The sequence below is a fragment of the Octopus bimaculoides genome, chromosome 4, assembly GCF_046866305.1.
Source record: "Octopus bimaculoides isolate indiv1 chromosome 4, ASM4686630v1, whole genome shotgun sequence".
NCBI classification, from domain to species: domain Eukaryota; kingdom Metazoa; phylum Mollusca; class Cephalopoda; order Octopoda; family Octopodidae; genus Octopus; species Octopus bimaculoides.
The window spans coordinates 139,699,543-139,724,997 of NC_142931.1; the positions used below are offsets into that span (position 1 = coordinate 139,699,543).

The window sequence follows — 25,455 nt, forward strand, 5'->3', positions numbered from 1 at the left end:
GTTTTTCTTCAGACAGCATTGCTCTGTGTACATTACATATCATATTTATATAATTTATGAAAATATCACTATTAGCTTGCTTACCTGAGAATTACAGAAACCATTGGCGTTTGTGCTGCAAACGTGAAGAATGTTGCCACAAATAATATTGCTATGACCATATAATAAAAATTGCATTTCTCTGTGGGACACTTTCCATCGGAAGCTGTATGAGTCGTTGAGTTCGCAACGCATGAACAATTGAAATGTGTCTGGAAAAGAATTAAATAATTTAAACATACATTAATACATACATACACACATACGTATGTATGTATGTATCTATCTATCTATCTATCTATCTATCTATCTATCTATCTGTCTGTCTATCTATCTATCTTACTGTCTGTCTGTCTGTCTCTCTCTCTCTCTCTCTCTCACTCTATTTATATATATATATATATTTATATATACATACATACATACATATACATGCATATACATAGCTATATGTATACAGGCATATACATAAGTATATATATATATTCATACATTCATACTTAAACATATATACATATACATATATATATATATATATATATATATATATATATATATACTTATGCGTATTTATATATATACATTATACATACATACATACATATATATATACGCACACAGACACACATAAACATACATACGTACATTCATACATACATACATACATACATACATACATACATACACATACATCAGTGGCTAAGGGTGACTAGGAAACTAGGGCATGTAGTCCACCCCACCCCACTAAGGTTGGTGGTGGTGGGGTTCCGAATATTCCACTCTCTCCCGTGTTTTGAGATATGGGGAGGGATCTCTTCAGTTTGGCTCACAAATTTTTTAATTATTATTTTTTTAGCTAAACAGTTTGAAACTTCGTTTACTGGTGCAATTTCTCACGCTGAACACGGTTTACTTTCAACACGTTTGTCAAAATTTCGTATTTTAGCAGTTATTTCGTGTTAAAGTTATTGCATTTAAGTAATCTTAACCAATCAACGACGTGTATTCAGTTGAAAGCTACTGTTGTTTGCGATAGTAATCGAGGATCAACAACCTCCGGGTCATCTCTACTAAATGTATTTTTCAACCACGTGTGGATTATTCGGTGTGTTCTTTGACCTGGAAGCTGTTGCTTTGGACACACACACATAACTATATGGGCCTCATACTTAAACACATCAAGGAAAGCCAATGTAATAACTGCAGTATTAGCACGAAGATAATATCTCTTATGGACATACTGTGTTAAATAAACCTGTCGTTGCTTTCTGCCAAACCACTAGGTTACTGAGACATAAGCGATCCAGCACTTGCTGAAGCGGTTGTGGGGAGGACACACACACACACACACACACACACACACACACACACACACACACACGCACGCATAAATATATGTCGCACTTCAGCATAGTTTCCCCTCTCTCAAATTCACTCACAAATCAAGGATTGGTTCGGGGCTATAGTAGAACGCATTTGCCCCGGTGCAGCACACTAAGAAACTACGTGTTGACAACACGAATATCTTCAATCTGGCGAGATTGGAGCCCACAATTACACTGGGGAATAACTATGAACATGATTTCCATTGAGTTCAATGCTTCACTTGCCTTACACTGAAATTGTCATGCTGATTTTAAAACTACAATCACATTTCTTCTATCACATCGTGTATGCTTTTTTTTTTCTACAGCTTACTCACTGAACAAGCACAAGTGTATTGTTTGTTTGTAAGTAAAAAGACGGTCAACTGAGTGCATTTATTATTTTACTGATAAAGAGAAAAAATTTTTCAGATCTGGTAATTTAGGTTGACTTTTGAAAAGCATGGTAGCATGTTGTTATTTTTGTGAGGGAAATTTGAAACTAAGTCACGATTATTGGCCAATCAGATGCCTCAGCTGGTCTTCAGTCCTTAAAAGTCAAGTTTCTGGTTGAAGGTGGAAGGGGGGAAAAAACTGTATTGGTGCATGAAATTACATGAATGTGGCCAAAATATGGGAGTGACAAGAACTGTGAGGAAGAAAATTCGGAGTCCGGAGGCCAGAAAACAGATTTATGCAGTGGAAGAAAGATGACAAGGCTATGAAGTGAGTGACTTGTTGGTTTCAAGTGTGGAGGCAATCTGTCCTGAGTTCTGAAGCCTCGGGTGTAAATATGATGGCTGAAAGGCGGAAAGCTGGCAGAGTGGTTAGCACGTCGGGCAAAATGCTTAGCGGTATTTCGTCTGTCTTTACGTTCTGAGTTCAAATTCCGCCGAGGTCGACCTTGCCGTTCAGCCATTAGGAGTCGATAAATTAAGTACCAGTTGCGTACTGGGGTCGATCTAATAGACTGTACCCCCCCCCCCAAAAAAAAATATTTCGGGCCTTGTGCCTGGAGTAGAAAAGAAATATGATGGCTGACTGTTGCTACAGCATTAAGTGCAATTGTCCTGATTAAAAATAACGAACAATAACTTTGCACATAAATATAATGTTATTTATATAGATGAGGAGAGAGAGAGAGAGAGAGAGAGAGAGAGGGAGAGAGAGAGAGAAAGCGAGAGAGAGAGAGAGAGAGAGAATGGTGTGAATAAATGAACGAGACCACTACATTGTAACTAAATTTTTTGAAAAAGCAACAAATTTTCTCTCAGACCACACCTTTCTGTCATATAATACTCCTCATTCACCATATGCCTGTATGTCTTTCCATGTTTGTGTGTGTGTGTATGCATTTCTGTGAGTCAGTGTATACGAACTAGCAATTGTTCATCAGTTTTTCGGCAACGGTCGTCTAAGATCAGTTCGTGAATTTTCCTGATGTTTTCATACGTTCGGGAAGATGATTCTGCTGCCCTAACCACTGGGCCATTGTGCCTCCACTCTGACATTTTGCATAGAGTTCAACCTACACAAGTTAACGTGTGAAAACTTTAATAAATAACATTCTATGAAACTAGTTTTTAAACATCGAATGGTGATGGGGTCCACCAGAATAAAAGAGCAATCAAAGAGTTCCGTCGATAAAAAAAGTCATTTCATCGAGTGAATAGGGAGGGTGGATAAACGGGGTCATGCCATTTTTTTTTTTTTATCAAAAACTGTCTCACATTCAAAGTGTGCGAAGGTGCATTGTCTTGATGAAACCACCACTCCCCACTTTGCCACTGGTCGGGGCGTTTTCTCTCGCTGTGTCTCGCAAACACTTCAGAACTGCCAGTAAAATGTCATCGTATTGACACTAGATTTCACTTGACGTACTTTTGTGGGGGCGTGGCGACATTGAATGCTTCCATTGACTTAATTGCTGTTTCGTTTCCGGGTTGTAGCCGTAACATCCGCTGTCGTCACAGGTGATGACCTTCGAAAAAAGGTCCGGATCAACTTCCTACTGTTCTTTCAGTTCACAGTAACCATTCAGTCGTGACTGCTTTTGGTCTTCCCTGAGCAAGTGATGCATAAATTTCGCTGCAACTCTCTTCATTCGCAATTCCTCGCTCAAAATTCGTTGGCAGTAACTTTAGGACATACCAGTCATATCAGCAAGTTTGTCAATTGCTCGGTGACAGTCCTCCAAGACCAATTCATGAATTTTTGTGATGTTTTCATTCGTTCGGGTGGTCGACTGTCGCCCTGAACGAGATTCGTCTTCAAGCGATAAGTGACACTTCCTAAAGTGTGAAAACCACTCGTAAACTTGTGCTTTGTTTATGGCAGCCTCCTTGTAAGCTGCTTGAAGCGTGACAACTGTTTCGGCTGCCGTTTTCCCCAGCAGAAAACGTAATTTCACAGAAGCATGCTATCCCTTCGATTCAGCCATCGCAAAAAAATCAACAAAGAAGAGAGAAGCACTGCAAAACAAAGACGCACTACGTGGCAGTACGACATCTGCAGACGCCGCCGGTCGGCAGACTGATGCCTGAGGGTCGCATCAAGTGGCTTTTAGCGGTGGGAGCCTGAACTACTACGAGCTTGTCCCACGGAGAACGTTTCCGAGTTACTTTTGGGCACCCCGTCGTATAACAACATTACTGAAATAACCAAAGGTTTTATCTCGCAGCTGAAAGATTAATTTTTCTTTCTCTATAGGCACAATGTTAGACATTTTTAGGGAGGGACTAGTCGATTACATCGACCCCAGTATTTGTTACTTATTTTACCGACTCCGAAAGGATGAAATGCAAAGGTGACCTTGGCGTTTAGGGTTAAGGTTAAATAGCAGATATCAACAATAGTAACCAAGACACTGCAAACTGCTAAGTGTTTCGTTTATTGTCAAATGTGCTAAGCAGAGCGCGCGTTGACTGATAGTGAACGACTCATCGGTGAAGTGGAGATTACTAAGTGCCCACATAATAAACCTAAGAAAAGAAAAATACTGCGTAAAAGCGACCTAAAAAACATATGGACAGATGTAAACGACTGGGAAGTATATCAGAATGATAGCAGGTCACTTGAGATGGAACGACATATGTTTGACAGGTCAGGTTTCAACACATTGAGCTGAGTCCTAGTTCAAGTAAATACATTTTTAATCAATCACGTGTAATGGAAATGTAATACTTGTACATGTACTCATCTTTCGATTGTGGGCTATGTTAATCACATGTAACGCTCTTACCCCACACATCACAATATCATTTAACGTCCACTTTTCCCTACTCGCATGGGTCAGGTGGAATTTATTTGTGGTAGATTTGTATACGACCAGATGCCCCTCTTGTCGCCAACCCTCACCTGTTTCCAAGCTAGGTAATATTTCTCCAGTTTCCATGGCCAGACATGTTTTCGCAGAATACTGGAAATGAATAATACTGTGTGTCTGACAGTGACGCTTATTTACAACTATCACGCGATGTCAAGACAAGCGCGCACGCGCACACGCACACACACACACACACAACCACACACACACACACACACACACACACAACCACACACACACACACACAACCACACACACACACACACAACCACTGACCCTTTTGAATTACAGGTATAACAGAAACACGAAGAAAGAGTGAGAGAAAGTTGTGGTGAAAGAGTACAGCAGGGTTCGCCACCTTCCCCTTGCCGGAACCTCATGGAGCTTTAGGCGTTTTCGCTCACTAAACACTCACAACGCCCGTTCTGGAAAATATTACATAGAACAGATAAAAAGAGCGCGTATTTTCATTTATATTTGCAACGTAAAAAAAAAAATAGTAAAGATTTCTCTTACTTTACTTTCTCTGTTATAAGCAGCACAACCAGCGAAACACGGAGAGAAATATTGAACGGCATCTGAGCCACACACCGGACGATAATTGTTAGCCATACAGGAACATTCTGAATTACATTTGGAATAAAGATTTGTTTCAAATTCGAATTCTGTCGTTGTTATATTTAAGATTGAACTGAAAAAAAAAAAAAAGATTATAGAGAATAACATAAACTAACATAATAAAGGTTTCTACTTCAGACATAAGGCCAACAACTTTAAGAGGATAGTCGATGTCATTGACCCCAATAACCAACTGATTTTTATCTAATGGATTCTAAAAGGATGAAAAGTAAAGTCGACCTCGGTGGATTTGAACTCAGAACGTAAAAAGCCGGGAAAAAGTGCCGCGAAGGATTTCGTCTGATGCGCTAATGCTTCAACCAGCTCGCCGCCTTAGCTAACAGAATAAACTTTTTTTACTATAGGTGCGTGTCCTGAAATTTGGTGGTAGTGGGTTGATCGGTCACATCGACCCGAGAAAACAATTGGTACTTATTGAATTGACTCTGAAAGGATGAAAAGTGAAATCGACCTTGGTGGAATTTGAACACAGAACATAAAAAGCCAGGAAAATGCCGATAAGCATTTTTTTTTCGATGCGCTAAGCAGTTCTGCCGGCTGGTCGCCTTAGATAATACCATTTAAAAAAATATTCTACTTATTTCGGTTATTAGACTGCGACCATGCTGGGGTAATGAAGCATGTAAAAAATAAACAAAAAATATAAACCCACAGGAATCCAGCGTCTAGTTAAAATGTTTAATCGGGATACATAATCTTTTCTACTCTGGACACAAGGCCCGAAATTTTGAGGGAGGGGGCCAGTCGATTAGATCGAGCCCTGCTACGGGTCATATAAACCCCGGTTAAGAATCACTATGGTGGATAATTAATGACAAAACGTATACGGTTCCAAGTTTGTAAAACTGTGTTTTAATGGTTTGGGGAAGTGAGGATGTGTCAAGTGTTCAGATAAATCTAATAGATTTTTTCTATCATATGTACTTTTTTTCTTTTAGGAATATGAAATTATCAGGGAGAGTGGATTTCCAGTCCCTTCGCTGCCGCCCCTTTTAGTCACCTCGTACACCACGCAGGGAATACCGCAACTGCATTCTACCGGTCCCCCTCCTCCCAGTCACAGGGGTATTAGCTAGTTAACCCATAGCTGGGACCCTTACAAATGCTACCACTCCGGGCCAGAGTAGACTTGGGAACAATAGTGGTCAAGAGGTGGTTCTACACTCTTCAAACTCTGACACTAGGGCCCCAGGATCCCACTACCAGATGTAGTTTATAGTCATAACCAGGACGGATGAGTGAATTTGATGTTGCTCAAAGGGGTACGGAACCAGCATGATGCGGCGGGGGTAAACCAGCATATGCTGTCGGGCCCCGCAGCTGATATTGAGGGTTGCGTTCTATACCTTGACCCGAACATAGAACGGGGCTCGCCTCTTTGAGCTGGGAAATGAATGAAATGCCTGGTGCATGTCTTTTTGTGGCTACCCGCTCCTAAAAAAATGGGGAATCGGTCTGGGTGCATATATATATACAAAAATTTGTTCAAGACCCGAAATTTTGTGGGGTCACTACTGTTCGACGAATTGTTATTTTATCGACCCCGAAATTACGAAAGGAAAAGTCGACCTAGAAGTATTTGAACTTAGGACGTAAAGCCGGAAGAAATGCCGCAGAGCATTTTGTCCGCCGAGCTAATGATTCCGCCAGCTCACTTCTTTAGGTAAATCTGATAATGACTTCAGATTTTGGCACAAAGCCGGCAATTTCGGGAGAGGACGTATGTCAGGTACGTTGACCCCAGTGTTCAATTAGTAGTTATTTTATCGTCCCCGAAATGCTGTAAGTCAAAGCCAGCCCTTATGCTTTATTTGACTGTCTTGTATGCATAAAAGTTATGTGTACATACACATGTGTTCAATGAAATTAAAAAGCTCAAGATATTAGAATAGAAAAGATAATGTTAGTTATTGCATACTGATCTGTGACAAATAACCTAGAGTTTGAAACCAAATGCATTTGCTTGAACACTATTAAATTTCACTCAAATTAATACTTCTTAACACGTAGGCATTCACACGTGGGTCATGGTGATATGCTAGCGAGACCTGCACGACCCACCAGCGAGTCGTTTTTTAATTTCTTTCCTATGGGCTTTCTGAAAGCTGGTATGCTCCGATTTGTGCTTTTATGACACTAAGAGAACACTTTTTTATAGATTTTTATCTCCGCCTTAACGAAGGCAGAGGTATTATTTTTCAGTTGTGTTTGTGTTTTTGCCTGTGGACAAGATATCTCAAGCACCGCTGGATGAATTCGGATAAAACTCTCCGGGATTTTTGGCCTCGTGACTGGCACGAACTGGTTAGATTTTGGAATTGATCCGGTACCGGACAAGGATTCGGGATTATTTTTCCTGTTTTTTTTTTTTTACTCAATTTTTGAGAGCGGTCAGGGATCATTTTTAGTATTCTCGTTTGTGAGAGCAGTCGAGTTTAATTCAGATAATCTCATTTTAAAAGCCATCTCAGGCTAATCGTTAAGAGGACATTGGTGTTGCCTTGGCGGAGGTTTGCACTCTCTGAGTGCTCTTGTTTAATATTTTGTTTCGTTTTTTCATCTGATTTCACCATGTAATGAGGTAAAATAAAAGATTGAGTACTGAGAAAATTTTATTTCCTATTGAAACAAAAATAGCTAGTTCTTTTTGAAAAAATTGGTAGATTTTCCAATAGAAACAGGAGGGAATAAAAAATATTTTACTTGTCATGGAAACCAAAATAGTTCTTTTTGAAAAGATTTCGAGATCTTCCAATAGCAAACACCCCAAATTTTTAACTGATCGCTGGTAGGTCGTGTGACATCTAGGATGTGATTTGAACTAGGGTACCACACGACCCTTCGGTGAAATGCGGGTATCTAACGCTACCTATGTGATCCCTGCCTCACATATGGTGTAGTGTAAAAATATTACACCGCTCATGTCAAAATTAATTAAGATATACTGGGACCCTGGGATAAAATGTAAAATGAGGCCCGAGAGCCAATGTGTTCGAGTTGTTTGCATTGTTTTTCTGGAGACGTAAATGAATATTTATGAAGCTTAAGTTAATTTTTTAAACACAAAATTAATCAATCTAATTTTTTAAAGATTTCCGTGGGTTCCAAGTTTATTAATTAAATTTACTCTTAAATATATTTACAACGAGCTTTTTTAAGTCTGAACTATTCTACTGAGCTATTGAATTATTCAAAGCCTGTGTAGGTGTCTTCTATATGATTTAAACATAGTCACCACTAAATTAGTGTTTATAGTTTTATTCTGAATAAAAATGAACAGTGTAGAATTAATAGGCATACGGGTTAACCTAAATAAAGGTCAATAACATATTCAACTGTTTAAGATGCTTCATAAAATATGTACGTTTCTTCGTGAAAAGAATGTTTTAGATCTTTTATGGAATATATTAAGTAACAATGTATCAATTACGTTTAAGAAATGTGGAGGCGTGTGGCTTAGTGGTTAGGGTTGTTGGATTCATGATCGTAAGATTGCGGTTTCGATTCCTAGACCGGGTGATGCGTTGTGTTCTTGAGCAAAATACCTCATTTTATGTTGATCCAGTCCACTCAGCTAGCAAATATGATTAATCCTGCGGCGGATCGGCGGCCCGTCCAGGCTGGGGAATTTATACGCCACCGAAACCGGGAAACTGGCCCTTTATGAGCCTGGCATGGCTCGAGAAGGAAACATTTCTTCTTTAAGGCGGCGAGTTGGGAGAAACGTTAGCACGCCGGACGAAATGCTTAGCGGTATTTCGTCTGTCTTTACGGTCTGAGTTCAAATACCGCCGAGGTCGACTTTGCCTTTCATCCTTTCGGGGTCGATAAATTAAGTACCAGTTGAGTACTTGGGTTAATCGAATCGACTGGCCCCTTCCCACAAAATTTCGGACCTTGTGCCACCATTTGTATTATTAATGATGTATTAATTTTCGGAGGAGTATTTTTGGAAATCCGACTGTTGCGAACTCATTCAGGTACGTAGTTTCTCATTCTGGGGATTCAGTTTGTTTTTTCTGTAGAATATCTTCAGGGGTTAATTTACCTCTTATTTCTCTAGGATTACTAAAATAATTGTATTGAAATTCATTTAAAAATCTACCTTCCCTTACAAATACAGTTCTATATTTGAGAGATGAGGAGTTATGTACATTATTTACATTTGATGGATATTTGTCCTCATCTTGTTTGTTGTTAACACAACGTTTCGGCTGATGAAAGCTGCAAAGGAGAGTGTATCCACTGAGAGCTCTTTGGTGCGTTCAAAAATCACATACCCATCACCCACTTTTCCATGACTTGGTTAAGGCCTGGAATCTTCCAAACAGACCCATGGCATGTCACTTAGTCAAATTAGCCCTTCGTTTTCTCCACAAATATTTTGTCAATGCTGCACTTCCTCGTATCACATGTTTCAACTTAACTGTACCATATATACAAACTATACCATTTAAATCCCGAGCAACGCCGGGTATGTCTGCTAGTATAATATATATATATATATATATATATATATATATATATATATATATATATATATATATATAGATATGCAGGGAGTAAATAGACATCTTTAATTTTCAAAATTTCTCATCTAAGCGTCTTAATATGTTTTCAGCGGTGTAGAATTTACAATGTAATTATTCTTTTTCAGTCAAGGTGTCATTATATTAAACATTTGCGAAGAGTAACCAGGCCACGCACAAAAACATTCAACAGAACTGTCAAAATTTTCAAAGAGGTCGTATTGTTGGGCAATCTGAGGCTGGTGTTAGCCAGCAAAAAATTGCCGAAAATCTTCAAATTCCTCTTGCTAGTGTTAATAGAATTATAGTGCAATTCAAAAGCAAAGGAAAAGAATCAACAGATTCTCGTCCCGGCCGACCTGAGCTCTCGGAAAGGAAGCTTCACTGTTTGAAGAGAATTGTGGAAAACGAACCCCGTTCGAAGGCTTCTGACATTGCAAAACAGCTAGAAGTTAGTCCAAGAACGTGTGTTACATATCTGCAGAAGCTTGAGTATTATGGACGAGTAGCTAGAAGAAAACCTCTCCTTCAACCAATTAATATCAAACAAAAGATTTTGAAAATTAAAGGTGTCTATTTACTTCCTGCATGTTTGTGTATATATAATGTTTGTGTCGTATAATGAGAAAGAGAGTGGAAGGGTTGTTTCAGTCATTAGACTGCGGCCATGCTGGAGCATCGCACTGAAGAATTTTTAATCAAATGTATCGACTTCTATTACTTTTTCTATAAGCCTGGTGCTTATTCTATCGTTCTCTTTTGCTGAACCGCTAAGTTACATGGACGTAAACACACCAACACCTGTTGTCAAGTGGTGGTGGGGGGCGAACACAGACGCACATACATTATACATCATCGTCATCATCGTCATCGTTTAATGTCCGCCGTTATATGTATACGACGGGCTTCTTTCAGTTTCTGTCTACCAAATCCACTCGCAAGGCTTTTGCCGGCCCGAGGTTACAGAGAATGCACTTGTCCAAGGTTCCACGCAGTGGGACTGAACCAAGAACCATGTGATTGTGAAGCAAGCTTCTTACCACACAGCCACGCCTGCGCCTATAATTTTTTATTATTATTATTTTTTTTTTTTTTACATTTGTTGATAAATTTATACTTACAAATCATGATACCGCTGAGTGATTCCTGCAAATGGAACGTCCTCACATTTCGCCCAGAATACACCGTAGGTTAAAAATCCAAGTGACAAAGAAACAAGGGAGAGCAGACACTGTTCAGGTACTCTTAGACTAAACCTTTTGCATACATAACCGCCAAAAATCTGTCCTCCGGCGGCTGCAGGGATGGCAACAACACCTTTGAAAATATCAAAATTGATTAAGTATGTTAGTGTATACAACATATAATACACGTCATGAGAATTTTAACAGGATTATTATTATTATTATTATTTTATGTTTGACTTTTGTTTTGCATTTGTACAAGTTGGATCCAAGTCTCACCCAGAGACCTCAAGAGACAACAAGTTAGAAGTTCATGTAGGTGTTATGCCTAGGGTACCATATATTTGGATTTGTACAGTTTTGTTCTAGTGAATGTTTAAGAAACCATAAGAAAATTATGTGTTTGCTTTAAAATTTGAGATCACATAGACAGTATTTTACGTAGGATATGGGCAGTTCCCATGAGCACTATCTTTTGAACTTCAGCCATTTTGGGGTTTCCTGGTATCTGAGCTAGGTAGTAATCAGCCCGTTTCGCTGTCATTCCCAGGGCACCTATGACAATAGGTATTGTTTTCGTCTTCAAATTCCACATTTTGCTAATTTCTATTTCAAGATCTTTATATTTGCTCAGTTTTTGGTAGGTCTTGACAGATACGTTTATATCGATTGGGACAGTCATATCAATGAGGAGGCATGATTTTTGTCTGAAGTCTTTCAGTATGATGTCTGGCCTATTTGCGTCTATCTTTCTGTCAGTTTGAATGGTGAAGTTCCAGAGGAGTGCAATGTGATCATTTTCAAGTACTGGGGGTGGTTTGTGTTCCCACCAGTTTTTATCATGAGGCAAGTCCAGGTTTTTGCATATTACCCAGTGAATATATTGTGCAGCTCTATCATGCCTGTTGAGATACTCTGTAGGCGCAAGCAGACTGCACATGGAGACAACATGATCGATGGTCTCATTTTGTTGTTGGCATATACGACATAATGGGGAGCTGCTGTTCTTTAATATGTTGGCCTGGTAGTTCTTTGTAGGTAGGCATTGATCTTGGGCTGCTATGATAAACCCCTCTGTTTCTGATTTCAAGCCAGAGGCCATTAGCCATTGATGGGTAAGGGCTTTGTCAATATCTGCATTATTCGCTCTCTTTGGGTATTTGCCATTGAGAGGTTTTCCATGCCATTTTTCAGTCATAATATCTAAGGCAGCAATTTTAGCACGGGTTTTCAAGCGCTTAGCTTTTTCTGCAGGTGTTTCTAGTTCGTCTAATTCTTGAATTTGTTACAATTGGAATTCACTTAGATATTCCTTTGCCTGTTTTGTTACTGAGTAAGATGCTTTCTTGCTTTCATGTTTTAAAACAGGTTTTAGCATCCAGTCCTCAGAGTTTTTCAGATAGGTGTCTAGGCCAATTGTGGCTACCTTCATTGATAATGCCAGCTGTAGAAGTCCTCGGCCTCCCTCTTTTCTTGGCAGATAAAGACGTTCTATATCTGCCTTAGGGTGGTGCATTCTATGCATTGTCAACAGTTTTCGTATTTTTCTGTCAACATTACATATTTCAGTAATTGACCAGTTAACGATATTGAAACTGTAAGTCACGACTGGTATGGCTAGAGCATTGATCGCTTCGATCCTGTTTCTCGCGTTCAGCTCTGTCTTCAGTATTGCTCTCACACTGCGATAACATTCTCTTCTAATCCTTTCCCTCATCACTGAATGCTTGATATTGTCCCCTTCAATTACCCCTAGGTATTTGTAGCTCTCCGCTGGTTCTAACTCTTTTATGACATTTTGCTGGTCAAGGTTCACATTAGATGTTTTTGTCATTTTTCCTTTGATAAAAGTAGCTTTTGCACATTTATCAAGGCCAAATTGCATCCTGATGTCATCACTGAATTGTTTAACAATCGCTAGTAGGCCTTTGAGTTGTTGGTCATTTTTTGCAAAGAGCTTTAAATCATTCATGTAAATGAGATGATTTATATTTTTATCAAATATTTTATAACCATACTGTGCATCATTGAGCAATTTTGAGAGCGGTATTAGGGCTAGACAGAAGAGGAGTGGTGATAGTGAGTCACCCTGGAAAATGCCACATGAAATTCTTACATCTCCAGCATTTAGAGATTCATTGTCATTGTTCAACGTCAGTGTGGTTCTCCATGATCTCATACTTACAGATAAAAAGTTACGCAGAGTAGGAGCTATTTTATACATTTCCAGACATTTCCTAATCCAGCTATGTGGTAGACTATCAAAGGCCTTTTTATGGTCTATCCAGGCTATTGACAAGTTTTTCTGGCGCTTGTGACAATCTTCTAAGATCATCTTATTGATGAGTAGCTGATCTTTACAACCATAAGATCCACGTTTACATCCCTTTTGCTCATTAGGGAATATGCTACTTTCTATTAAAAAACTATAGGTGTACTCGGTTAGGACAGATGTTAGCGTCTTATACATTGTTGTTAAGCAGGTTATGGGTCGATAATTTTTTGGTTCGTTTGTTTCCTCATATTTTGGAAGCAGGAATGTTAAACCATTAACTAGCCAAGAGGGCATCAAACTAGGATTTTGCAAAACATTGTTGTAAAGTTTTGTTAGCAGTTCATGGCTCTCTGGGAAGGCATTCAACCAGAAGTTAGGAATTTTATCCTTTCCTGGAGACTTCCATTTGCTTGACCTCCTGAGAGCAGATCTTATATCTTCTACCATGACCCCCTCCCACTTTTGCTCCTCTAAGGAGTCTAGGTCTGTAGATATTCTATCAATCCAAGGGGCCTTTTCATTGTGTGTTTTATCTTCTGCCCAGATTTTATTCCAAAATTCTTGCACTTCTTCTTTTGATGGGACAGACTTTATTATTACTGGTGTTTTCCCTATCTTCCTGTAGAAATTTTTGGGGTTATTTTTGAACATGTTATTATCTCGGAAGAATCTAACACGCTTTTCATACCTTGCTATACGGGCAGCTTTAGCACATACCTTTTGCTTGATGGTTTCTATGGTGGTATCAATGTCAACTATGGTTTTCACATTATATTTTTTCTTTAGCTTTTGGGTCTTTGTAGGTTTGATACTCTTGTCAAATTTAGGGTTTTTCAAACATTCTATGTCAGATCTAAGTAGCTTAATTTGGTGTTTAATGCGCTCTTGCCAAGAAGGCTTTTTGTGGGAGTGTTGTCGTTTTCTAATCTTTTCACCACATAGAACCGTTGAGATTTTTGCGGATGCATAGTACAGGTGGTTGAGATCTGTAATATCAACATCATTAGCTGAAATTATATCCTTAAGTGCAAGGCGGATTTTACCAATTATCTTCAGGTTTTGGTTAGAATTGCGAATTTTGGGGGAGTGTCGCGTTCATTCATACTGGTTTCTTTAATTTTCAGCCATTCAATCAAGATTTGATTTTTTAGATCATGTAGTTCTGTTGCGTCGATTTCTGTATGACGTTCTTCATCTATTTGATTTTCACCTGCCTTAGTGTTTATGGTTGGTTCAGAGAGTATTTCACTTTGCCTATCAGTTACCTTAACTCTTTCAATCATTACTGTATTTTCATCAGCCTTGGGCTGGTTTATAATTATTTCCTCTGTAGTATCTTCTTTAGCTGCAGTTTCATTCTTTTTATCCCTTACTGCTAGTTTATTATTATTATTTTTATTATTATTATTATTTTTATTATTATTATTATTATTATTATTATTATTATTTATTATTAAGGCGGCGATCTGGCAGAATCGTTACCGCACCGGGAAAAATGCTTAGTTGCATTTCGTCCGTCTTTACGTTCTGGGCTCAAATTCGATAAAATAAGTTCTAGTTGAGCACTGGGGTCGATGTAATCGACTTGCCTCCTCTCACTGAATTTAAAGCCTTGTATCTTTAATAGAAAGGATTATTACTATTATTATTATTATTGTTATTATTATTATTATTATTATTATTATTATTATTATTATTATTTGCTTTTAATCAGCATGTTTGTTACAATCACTCTCCGAGACACACTCAGCATCCTAGGGCGAGTGAAGGATGAAAGATGTTACAATATGACTGAAAGCTTGGGAGTGGAGGGGAAGTAGCGAAATATCTTCATGTAATATAACACATACACTTAAATTGATAGAGTTTTTCTAAGGTTGTGGACAGTACTTGTCAACACAGTCTCCTGGATTTCTCTGAGACATGGTTCTCCTGGGATATTATCTGTATGTTTCTGACATCCCTTTCTTATTTCTTTATTGCCCACAATGGGCTAAACATAAAGGGGACAAACAAGGATAGACAAAGGGATTAAGTCGATTACATCGACCCCAGTGCATAACTGGTACTTAATTTATCGACCCCGAAAGAATGAAAGGCAAAGTCGACCTCGGCGGAATTTGAACTCAGAAGGTAACGGCAGACGAAATATCGCTAAGCATTTCGCCCAGCGTACTAACGCTTCTGCCAGCTCGCCGCCTGACATCCCTTTCTTATCACACACAGAGCACCCACAATAGCAGGAACAGTTCTCGCTTTAAGTTCTCACACCTTTGTATTTCAATTTCTAGATCCTTATATTTACTTAATTTGTCAATTTTTTGTTATCATCATTATCAAAAGTATCTATAAGAAGTGGATCAATTTATTTATAACTAGTGTGAATGAAGGGGGCGATACAGCACCATTTTTTACTTAGAAAATAAAAGGCTATAGTAGAAGAAAACAAAAGGCTATAGTAGAAGACACTTGCTCAAGGTGCCATGCAGTGGGAATGAACCGGGAACTATGTGGTTTTTAAGTAAGCTACTCACCACACAGCCACTCCTGTACCTATACTGAAAACTTGCAACATGATGAATTGTGCTAAAAGCACCCTCAACAAATAGGTGCTCGTGTTAAACTGGACGATGTGTCCAGCCTATTGTCCAATTTACGTAGAGCCAAATGAAAAAGCTCCTTAAGCAACACCAATTTGTATTAGAAAAGATATTATAAAGGGTTTGTAAATCCCTCTATACCACTTCTGTTTGTGGAATACTCAACCAACATTGAAAATGATTACACAGCTCCCAGCCAAAGATGATAACATATGGGAATAAAAGACTAATGTAATTAGAAATTTGTTATAAAATAATAGCTCCTGAAGAATCAGTGTTATCAAACAAGAGTAATATTAGTGAAAAGGCAGACCCTTGAATCATGTATTTCAGCATTTAGAAGTATACTTAGTTAAACCCTTGTACCTATTTTTGCCAAACTAGAAATGACTGAAGGCAAATATTTGACCTAATTTGAGTGAAACTAGGACCAACTCATCTTCATCATCATCATCATTTAGTGTCCGTTGTCCATGTTGGCATGGGCTAAGGGAACAAATGTCTTACACTTCTACATTTAATGCTTATACCATTTTAATAGTTTTTAAACATATTCTGGTCTACAGCAAAGAAGTCATGCAGGAAGTTCAAGACTTTTGTCAGTGTGTCAAGGGAAGTAAATCCATTTTGCAGATTGATAACTGCATTGATTTTTTTTTTGTCTGCTGTTTGCAGTTTGTGGTTCCAAGTAAACAATGTGTGTTATTTAATCTCAAATATTAGCTGCAAGGTTAAATTTGTGAAAAAATGTATTTAATTATTATTACAAATATTTAATACCTGCCTAGGCTGATATTTTCTTTTATATTTCACTTGTTACTGTCATTAGACTGTGACCACATTGATTCTATTCTTCTTTGTTGCTAAGCCACTACTTTACAGAGACACAAACATGCACAATATAAATATATATATTTATATATACAAATTAAAAGGGTAAAGGTTTATCAATTTGTTAATTTATTAATAAATCAACAATTAATAATTTTTACCAAGCCCTTCGGTATGTAAGCACCTTTATCGGTGGAGAACTTATTTAAAAGTTCATATACATTTATAAACATAATTAAGGGATCAGCAAACATTTGCTTCACCACATACCGAAGTTCAGAAATAGCAGCTAAAAATAGCAGCTAAAAAAGCTGAGACTCCAACAGATAGCATTACTTGTAACTCACAAAGGCAAATGTTTGCTGATCCCTTAATTATGTTTATATTTATATATATATACATAGTATGGGGGTTTAATTCACAGGTAATCTAATTGATTAGGTACACACCCTGTAATAATATTGTATATGAATTGAGATGTTTGCCTTGCCTTAACATTTGATGTCTTGTATAACAATTATATTTATATATATATACATTTATATATATATGTATATACATGATGGACTTCTTTCAGTTTCCATGAACAAAATCCACTCTTAAGGCTTTGGTCAACCTGAGGCTATAGTAGAAGACACTTGTCCAAAGTGCCATGCAATGGTGGGAACTGAAACTGGAAACACATTGTTGAAAAGCAAACTTTTTATCACACAGCCAAGCCTGCACCTATAGGAAATATATCTAATCATTTTTTAGATGTCTAGCATTCTATTTCATCATGATCTTTCTATTTACACATACCTTCTTACTCATTGTTTTCCACATTGAGAGGTCGCAGCCCCAGTACATGGACATGTGATTAGAATGTCATAGGAAAGAATCACAAGATGGATTCTTTAAGCTGAGTGAACTGGAAGGAGAGTTAAGGGCAGATCAAGAATGAAATGGTTCAATGATATCTATAGGTCTGTTTAGGAATCCAGCTAGAAAGTCCTGCTTAGGATGATGTTACTACTGCTTAACCCCAGAAAAACAGCCTTTCTAGACGGCTACTGACACATCATCTGTGTCCATATAATGTGAGCAAGGGAGATAATGCTCCCCCTTCAGCCTTAGCGATGACTGCAGACCAATGGTTTCTGGGTTATCTCTCTTCCTCAGTGCAGGACAACCACTGGCTAGAGATGGCAGTGACTGCCAGGGATCTATGGAGGAAATGCTTAAGGGCTCTATCTTCACCCTTGACAGACACACAACCCTCCCAGGAATAGTGGACAGAAAATGGATAGATGAATATAGATTTAAATGCAGAAATACAATATTGTATTACCTGGAATGAGAGATGCAGATGCAGCTGTTTCTTCAAATTGATTTTCAAGAAACTTTGGAAAATATGCTGTTAATCCAGCCACAATAATCCCTTCACATGTTACAGCCAATGTGACGAATACAAATCCTGGATTCTTAAACAGATTCCACACAATCAGAGGCACAACTTTTAATGTTATAGGAGAAGCAGAATATTTTTCTGATAATTTATCAACTCCGTTATGAACTTGAGATTCTCGGTTCCTTTGAATACTTTCAGTCGCTAAAAGAAAAAAAATATGAATATAAAAATACATTCACATTATGGAATTTATGTGAAGCATAATAGCCATGGAAAAATAGATACATAGAATAAGTTTCTCAGTATGACTAATTGCAATGGTTAATTACTAACTGGAAAGGAATTACATAGAAGAAAAATAGCAGAAGTGTAAAGAATAAACAAAAACTAATGAGGATATCAAATAAGAGTTTATCAAATAAGAGTTTATCAAAGACAAAAAGTAGAGAGAAGAACCACTCCATGGTTAATATCCAGTGGATATTCAATAGAGAGGAATAAAGACAGAGTGAAAGCTAGCAAGTGCTCAAATGTTATGGAAATGTTATGCAGTGATAGATTTTAGTTTTTCAAGGTATCTATTTTAGAAATAGTAAAGTCTATTTGCCAACCAAAAGTGGCAGTCCTGCTTGGGACGATATTATTACTGTTTAGCCCCAGGAAAACAGCTTTTCTAGCTGGCTACTGACACATCATTTGTGTCCATATAATGTGGGCAAGGGAGATAATGCTCCCCCTTCAGCCTTAGCAATGCCTGCAGACCAATAGGTTCTGGGTTATTTCCCTTCCTCAGTGTAGGACAATCACTGGCTAGAGATGGTAGCGACTTTAAAAGTATATACTGTGCGCAGGGTGAGTCATTGACATCTCTAGCCAGCAACTGTCCTACACCGAGGAAAGAAAATAACCCAGAAACCATTGGTCTGCAGGTATTGCTAAGGCTGGAGGGGGAGTATTAGCTCCCTTGCTCACAGTATATAGACACAGATGATGTGTCAGAAACCAGCTGGAAAAGATGTTTTCCTGGGGCTAAACAGTAGTAACATTGTCCTAAGCAGGACTTTCACTTCATGTTGACAAATAGACTTTACTATTCAGTACTGTTACCACATATTTCTCACTCAGAGATTTAAAACTAGCTGTTTTTCTCTTTATGAGATCAGTGACTGTGTGTCACTTTAAAAGTATATAGTGTGAGCATGGCGAGTAAAGTAAACCAATCTTGAAAGAAAATAACTTTTTTTGTATTGTTTTATTCATTTGTAAAAAAGTTTCCAAATCAAATATGTATATGCTGTTTGTAAATTACTGAATAATAAAACATTTGCATGATTAAGTTTCTAGTTTAAGAATTTGATGTTAAATTAACTCACTGTAATCACTTCAGAAAAACCAAACTGTATGACATAAGCAATACAATAGTAACTACAAAAATATTAATTAGAATTTAATAACCTCTTCACTTCATTATCTATTTTGGGTGTTAAATTTTACAAGGATGAAATAAAAGACATGGTAAAATTAAGACTACCTGGAAGTTCCCGTGCATAACCAAACAGAACTGGTCCAATGAATATTGACATAGATCCTGATATGAAGAAACAGATCCACCAAGCTCCAATCCAACGAGGATCTGTAGACTCAAAAGTCATCCTGGAAATTAAAAGAAATAATTTGATATCAAAAAGATTATAAATACAATAAAATTTATTATAAATTTCTAAAGAATGAAGTCAAAAAATAATTTGCAAAATGCAAATATGTTGTTGAATACAAAACTATCTAGTTATAAATGTAAACTGAAATTACTTATTTTGTCTTTTATTCAGGAGTAAATGACCATTTACAAGATTTCCAAAACTGGCAGATGAAAGGGGAGAGATATCATACCAGAGGTGCAGCCTAAATACCAGCAACAGAGTAAATTCCGTTGAAGGACTAAGAGCTCGTGAAAACTAAGCTTTGCATTGAGTTTTCCGCACAAATAGCCAATGCTGGATTTGAACTCAGAATGCAAAGAGTCATAACAAGTATCACGAGGTATTATCTCCAGCATGTTAATGTTTCCACCAGTCCACCACCTTTGACTGCTGTTTTATTTAGCTAACTCAAAAGGATAAAGGCTGAGTTGAAATTTCCAAAATCTGAACGCAGACTGTAAAGCGCCAAAATAAACACTGCAAAATATTTTGGCTGATGCTCTCATGACTCCCAACCTGATACACCATTTATAAGTTACCCATGAACTAAAATTTTCAAATCATTTCTTTGCTTCATTTCAAGTTTACCCTAAATATTTGATTTTATGGCTTCTGTGCCAGTGGTATGTAAATAGCACCATTTGAGCGTGATTGTTACCAGCGTCGCCTTACTGGCACTTGTGCTGGTGGCACGTGAAAAAACATTCGAGCGAGATTATTGCCAGTGCCGCTGGACTGGCTCCTGTGCAGGTGGCACATAAAATACACTATTTTGAGCGTGACCGTTGCCAGTACCGCCTGACTGGCCTTCGTGCTGGTGGCACGTAAAAGCACCCACTACACTCTCTGAGTGGTTGACATTAGGAAGGGCATCCAGCTGTAGAAACTCTGCCAAATCAGATCGGAGCCTGGTGTTGCCATCCGGTTTCACCAGTCCTCAGTCAAATCATCCAACCCATGCTAGCATGGAAAGCAGACGTTAAATGATGATGATGATGATGATGATGATTCTTTGCTTAGTCTAATTGTTTGTAAAATTACATCATATTAACTGCTAAAAATAAGGCAGACCATTATAGTTTTAGAAGTGGTTGGGGGTTAAGCCTTTCACCAGAGCGAAATGATCAATATAAGAATTAAAGTTTCTCTTCTGATTCTGGAGTCCCCTCCAAACTTACCTCATTGAGGATAACCCTACAAGGCCATTGAGTTGAGTATTGACAGCTTATGTGAAGGTCACAGTCTCAGCAGCTTCTCAAGGCAATTCTTGTCAACAATTTCCAGTTGCTTCAACAGAGTCTGGTTGACATCACATTCAGATACAAAGAAAAAGGTGAACTGGCTTTTTATTCAGTGACATTCATGACCCAGCTTCATGTCAGCCAGGAGGGACAGTGAATAAGCTAGGTTCAGAGCTTATTTCCGATCACTAGTCCCATGTTTGCAGTGTAGGTGTAAGAGGGAAATGATTAGGATTTAGGGTTTAGTATATTTTAGTGCAGTTAATCAACCTAATATAGCTAGATTAATTCATTATGGTGGTGGCATGGGTCTGAAATAATGAAGCTTGCTTTGCAAACATGTGGCTTCAGGTTCAATCCTGCTGCATGATACCTTGGGAGTCCACTACTTATAGCCCTAGGCCAACCAATGACTAATGAGAGAATTTAGTAGAAGCCCATTGTATGCGTGGGTGCATGTGTGTGGGTGCCCTCCCCCAACTCGCTTGGCAGCCAGTGTTTATTTATGTCTCTGTAACTTTCCATTTTTTTTTTTACCTTTTTACTTGTTTCAATCATTTGACTGCGGCCATGCTGGAACACCGCCTTTAGTCGAACAAATCGACCCCATGACTTATTCTTTTTAAGCCTAGTACTTATTCTATTGGTCTCTTTTGCTGAACCGCTATGTTACGGGAACGTAAACACACCAGCATCGGTTGTCAAGCGATGTTAGGGGGACAAGCACAGACACACAAACACACACACACACACACACACACACACACACATATACGACAGGCTTCTTTCAGTTTCCGTCTACCAAATCCACTCACAAGGCTTTGGTCGGCCCGAGGCTATAGTAGAAAACTCTTGCCCAAGGTGCCATGCAGTGGGACTGAACCCGGAACCATGTGGTTGGTAAGCAAGCTACTTACCACACAGCCACTCCTACGCCTATATAATGTTTCCTTATAGATACTAGAGTTATTGGTGTACATTCCGAGGCCGAATTGCTTGAAGGAAGTCATTTCAACTTATTCAAAACATACACAAGGCCACTGGACACTGTAACTTGCATGTGCAAATCCTAGGGGTATTGGTGTGGAAGAAACTATGTCCATTCTATCCCTACGACCATTATTATTTTTTAATCTTTCACGTGTTTCAGTCATTAGATTGCGACCATACTGGGGCACCACCTGGAAAAATTTCTACCTGAATGAATCGACCTCAATACCGATTTATTTTTTTAAAGCCTAGGACTTATTCTATCAGTCTGTTTTGCTGAACCGCTAAGTTACAAGGATGTCAACACACCAACACCGGTTGTCAAGTGATGGTGGCGGACAAAATACACACACATGTAGAAGCATTAATTCTGACATGTTTTTTTCTCCTACCATATTTTTGTTTTTTCCTCTCTCTCCATTTTCCTCCATCATCTCTTTCTGTTGCAGAGTGAAGGCTTGAAATGCCAAAGACATTTCCATTTGTCCTGAGCATAAAACCAATACACCTTGCTTGTTGTTCCCTTACCTGTTTCTGTCTTTTGTTCTTCATATTTGTACATTTGAACCATATGCACACAAACACACACACACACATCATCATCATCATCATCATCATCATCATCATCATCATCATCATCATCATCATCATCATCATCATTTAACGTTCATCTTCCCTGCATGCATGAGTAGGATGGTTGACAGGAGCCAGCCAGGTAGAAAGTCTACCCAAGGCTCCTGTCTGTTTTGGCAGGGACTTTATAGCTGGATGCCCTTCCTAACACCAACCACTCTGCAGAGTGGACTCAGTGCTATCTACGTGGCACTAGCAGAGTTGAAGTTAATTTTGGCAAGATTTTTACAGCTGGATGCCCTTCCAGATGCCAACCAGGGTGTCACAAAGTGGGACTGAACCTGGCACCATGTAGTTGGAAAGTAAACTTCTTACCACACAGTCACAACCAATTCAAATACTTCCCACTAGTTTTCAAACCAGTTTACAGACTTAAAGCATTAATGCTTATCTCTATTAAACAGGTCCCATAACATTTCAGGTTTTCCAAGGTAATTATTTTATGTGAAATGTTATTCAGTAACTATATAGTAGATGATACTTACTCATTTTGTTTTGAAGGATCAACAAAAATATCAAGAAACTGAGCACCGACTATATATCCTAATGCAGGACCCAAGGTTGCAAAAACCATCAGTATACCTTGAAATAAAGAAAGCAAATTAGGGCTTAAGAATGTGTAAAACAAATCAATAAAACTTTTTGTGTTTGGTTTGGAAGAGTCTTAGTGTGAAACCATATGTTGAAATATATTTTGTTGTCTCTTGGGAGGGTCATCATACCAATAATGAATACATGCACTGATTATATCTCACTTCTTTACTATTTTATTTGCCAATTGGTTAACTATTAAACCAATTAAACTATTAAATCAATTGTTTGATTAATCGTTCAGAAACAGAGCTGGAGTAGAGAAGGGCATGTAGAAATGGTTATGTGAGAAGTCCATTGTTGGTAATTTTTTTACATCTAATAGATTGGGAGGTAGAGGTTTTGAGTTAAGTGTTACCTCTTTCTCTCTTCTGTTTTATTCTTGCTGATGCCTAACTAAACCAAAATGCAAGGTATACTTTATTTTACCTTTATATAACACTTTCAATCTATTTTTGTCGCTTTGAGACGACGACCTGTTCACTGACAAAATACCGTGCAGCACGTTATTTTGTCAGTGAACAGGTTGTCGTCTCAAAGCGATGAAAATATTTTGGCAAATTAAATTTAAATGTTGAAGTGAATCTAACAGTTTTGTGCATTTTAAATGGCTTATAAACACCTTCCACACTGCAATTGTTTATATATGATATTTACCATGTGAACTATGATAAAAAAAATATGAGAATGTTATGGTATATAATTTTGCTTTGTGCAGGAGTTCCTTGAAACATGTAATTTATTTTAAGGGTTATGCAAGGGTAAAGAGGTTGAGAAACACTGCTCTGCAGGATCCATTTCTTGCTGCAGTGAAGTGGCTTGTGTGCCTCAGTTACTCTTAGGCCTATACCATCAGATTATAAGCTCTTTGAGGGACCTCCCATGCTGAATAAGCCAAAGGATAGAGTCCAAACAAACATGAAGGTAAAAATGGATTTGCATAGGGCCAATACCCCCACCTAGAAAAAAAGCAGGGTTAGAGAAGCATCAATGACAGTTCAAAACCAAGACCCTGGATGATGAAAACCTTACAACCTAGAGTTGCCTTTGCCCCACAGAGAACAAAGTGCTTAAGTAATTAATTAACATTAACTAATTAATCAACAGGCCAACAAATGATTTTTGATAAATATGTGAATGTGCATGGCTCAGTGCTCAGAACATTGAACTCACAATCATGAGGTAGTCATCTGGTTCACCAGTCCTCAGTCAAATCGTCCAACCCATGCTAGCATGGAAAGCGGACGTTAAATGATGATGATATATACCGCAGAAACCACTCAAAACTAGAATCTACTAAGAATTATCTTAATCAAATAAGATTATCCATGAAATCAGTCCAAGCAATATTATATGTAACCACAAAGGCGGCAAGCTAGCAGAATCGTTAGCATGCTGGTTGAAATGCTTAGCAGCATTTCGTCTGCCACAACGTTCTGAGTTCAAATTCCGCCGGAGTTGGCTTTGCCCTTCATCCTTTTGGGGTCGATTAAATAAGTACCAGTTATGCACTGGTGTCAATGAAATTGACTAGTCTCCTTGCCACCCAAATTTCAGGCCTTGTGCCTATAGTAGAAAAGATTATATGTAATCTCTGCTATATATAATTACATACTTATAACTTAGCGGTTTGGCAAAAGAGACCAATAGAATAAGTACTAGGCTTGCTAATGTCCTGGGGGCGATTTCTTTGACTAAAAAAACCATTTAAGGCAGTGGTCCAGCATGGAAACAAGTAAAAGAATAAAAGAATACACACACACACACACACAAATGTAATATATATTTACACAAACACACACAAATGTAATATATATTTACACAAACACACATATATATATATACACACACACACACATTTGGTATTTGTGTAACCTATAGTGGAGTTTATCATAAGCACTGTAACCAGACTCTAGGTTTAATCTCCTATTCTCCTTTTCTTGCTGTCAAGGTTGGGCACCAGCCTCAACAATACCTCAACCCTAGGAGATCCTACTGTTACGATCAATCACACTTTTTCTCTCGCTAACATATAAAAACAATGAATTTAATAAGTTGTTCTTAGAATCTAAACTCTATTTTTTTACGAACATATAAAAAATGAATTTATATTTAAATCGTTAA

The 25,455-nt window shown here is 38.0% G+C and overlaps 1 protein-coding gene across 4 annotated transcripts in view; it reads right to left on the reverse strand.

Annotated features, from left to right (window-relative positions):
* The window catches only part of LOC106878517 (solute carrier organic anion transporter family member 4C1), a 53,748-nt gene that overhangs the window by 5,533 nt on the left and 22,760 nt on the right, over positions 1-25,455 (reverse strand). For all 4 annotated transcript variants that reach the window (XM_089351573.1, XM_089351575.1, XM_089351576.1 and 1 more), the window contains 6 exons: positions 23,226-23,322; positions 19,708-19,829; positions 18,117-18,377; positions 11,018-11,213; positions 5,245-5,419; positions 85-251 (listed from right to left, as the gene is read on the reverse strand). In XM_089351573.1, coding sequence (XP_089207699.1) covers positions 85-251; positions 5,245-5,419; positions 11,018-11,213; positions 18,117-18,377; positions 19,708-19,829; positions 23,226-23,322 — 1,018 coding nt within the window. The remainder of the gene's footprint in view (positions 1-84; positions 252-5,244; positions 5,420-11,017; positions 11,214-18,116; positions 18,378-19,707; positions 19,830-23,225; positions 23,323-25,455) is intronic.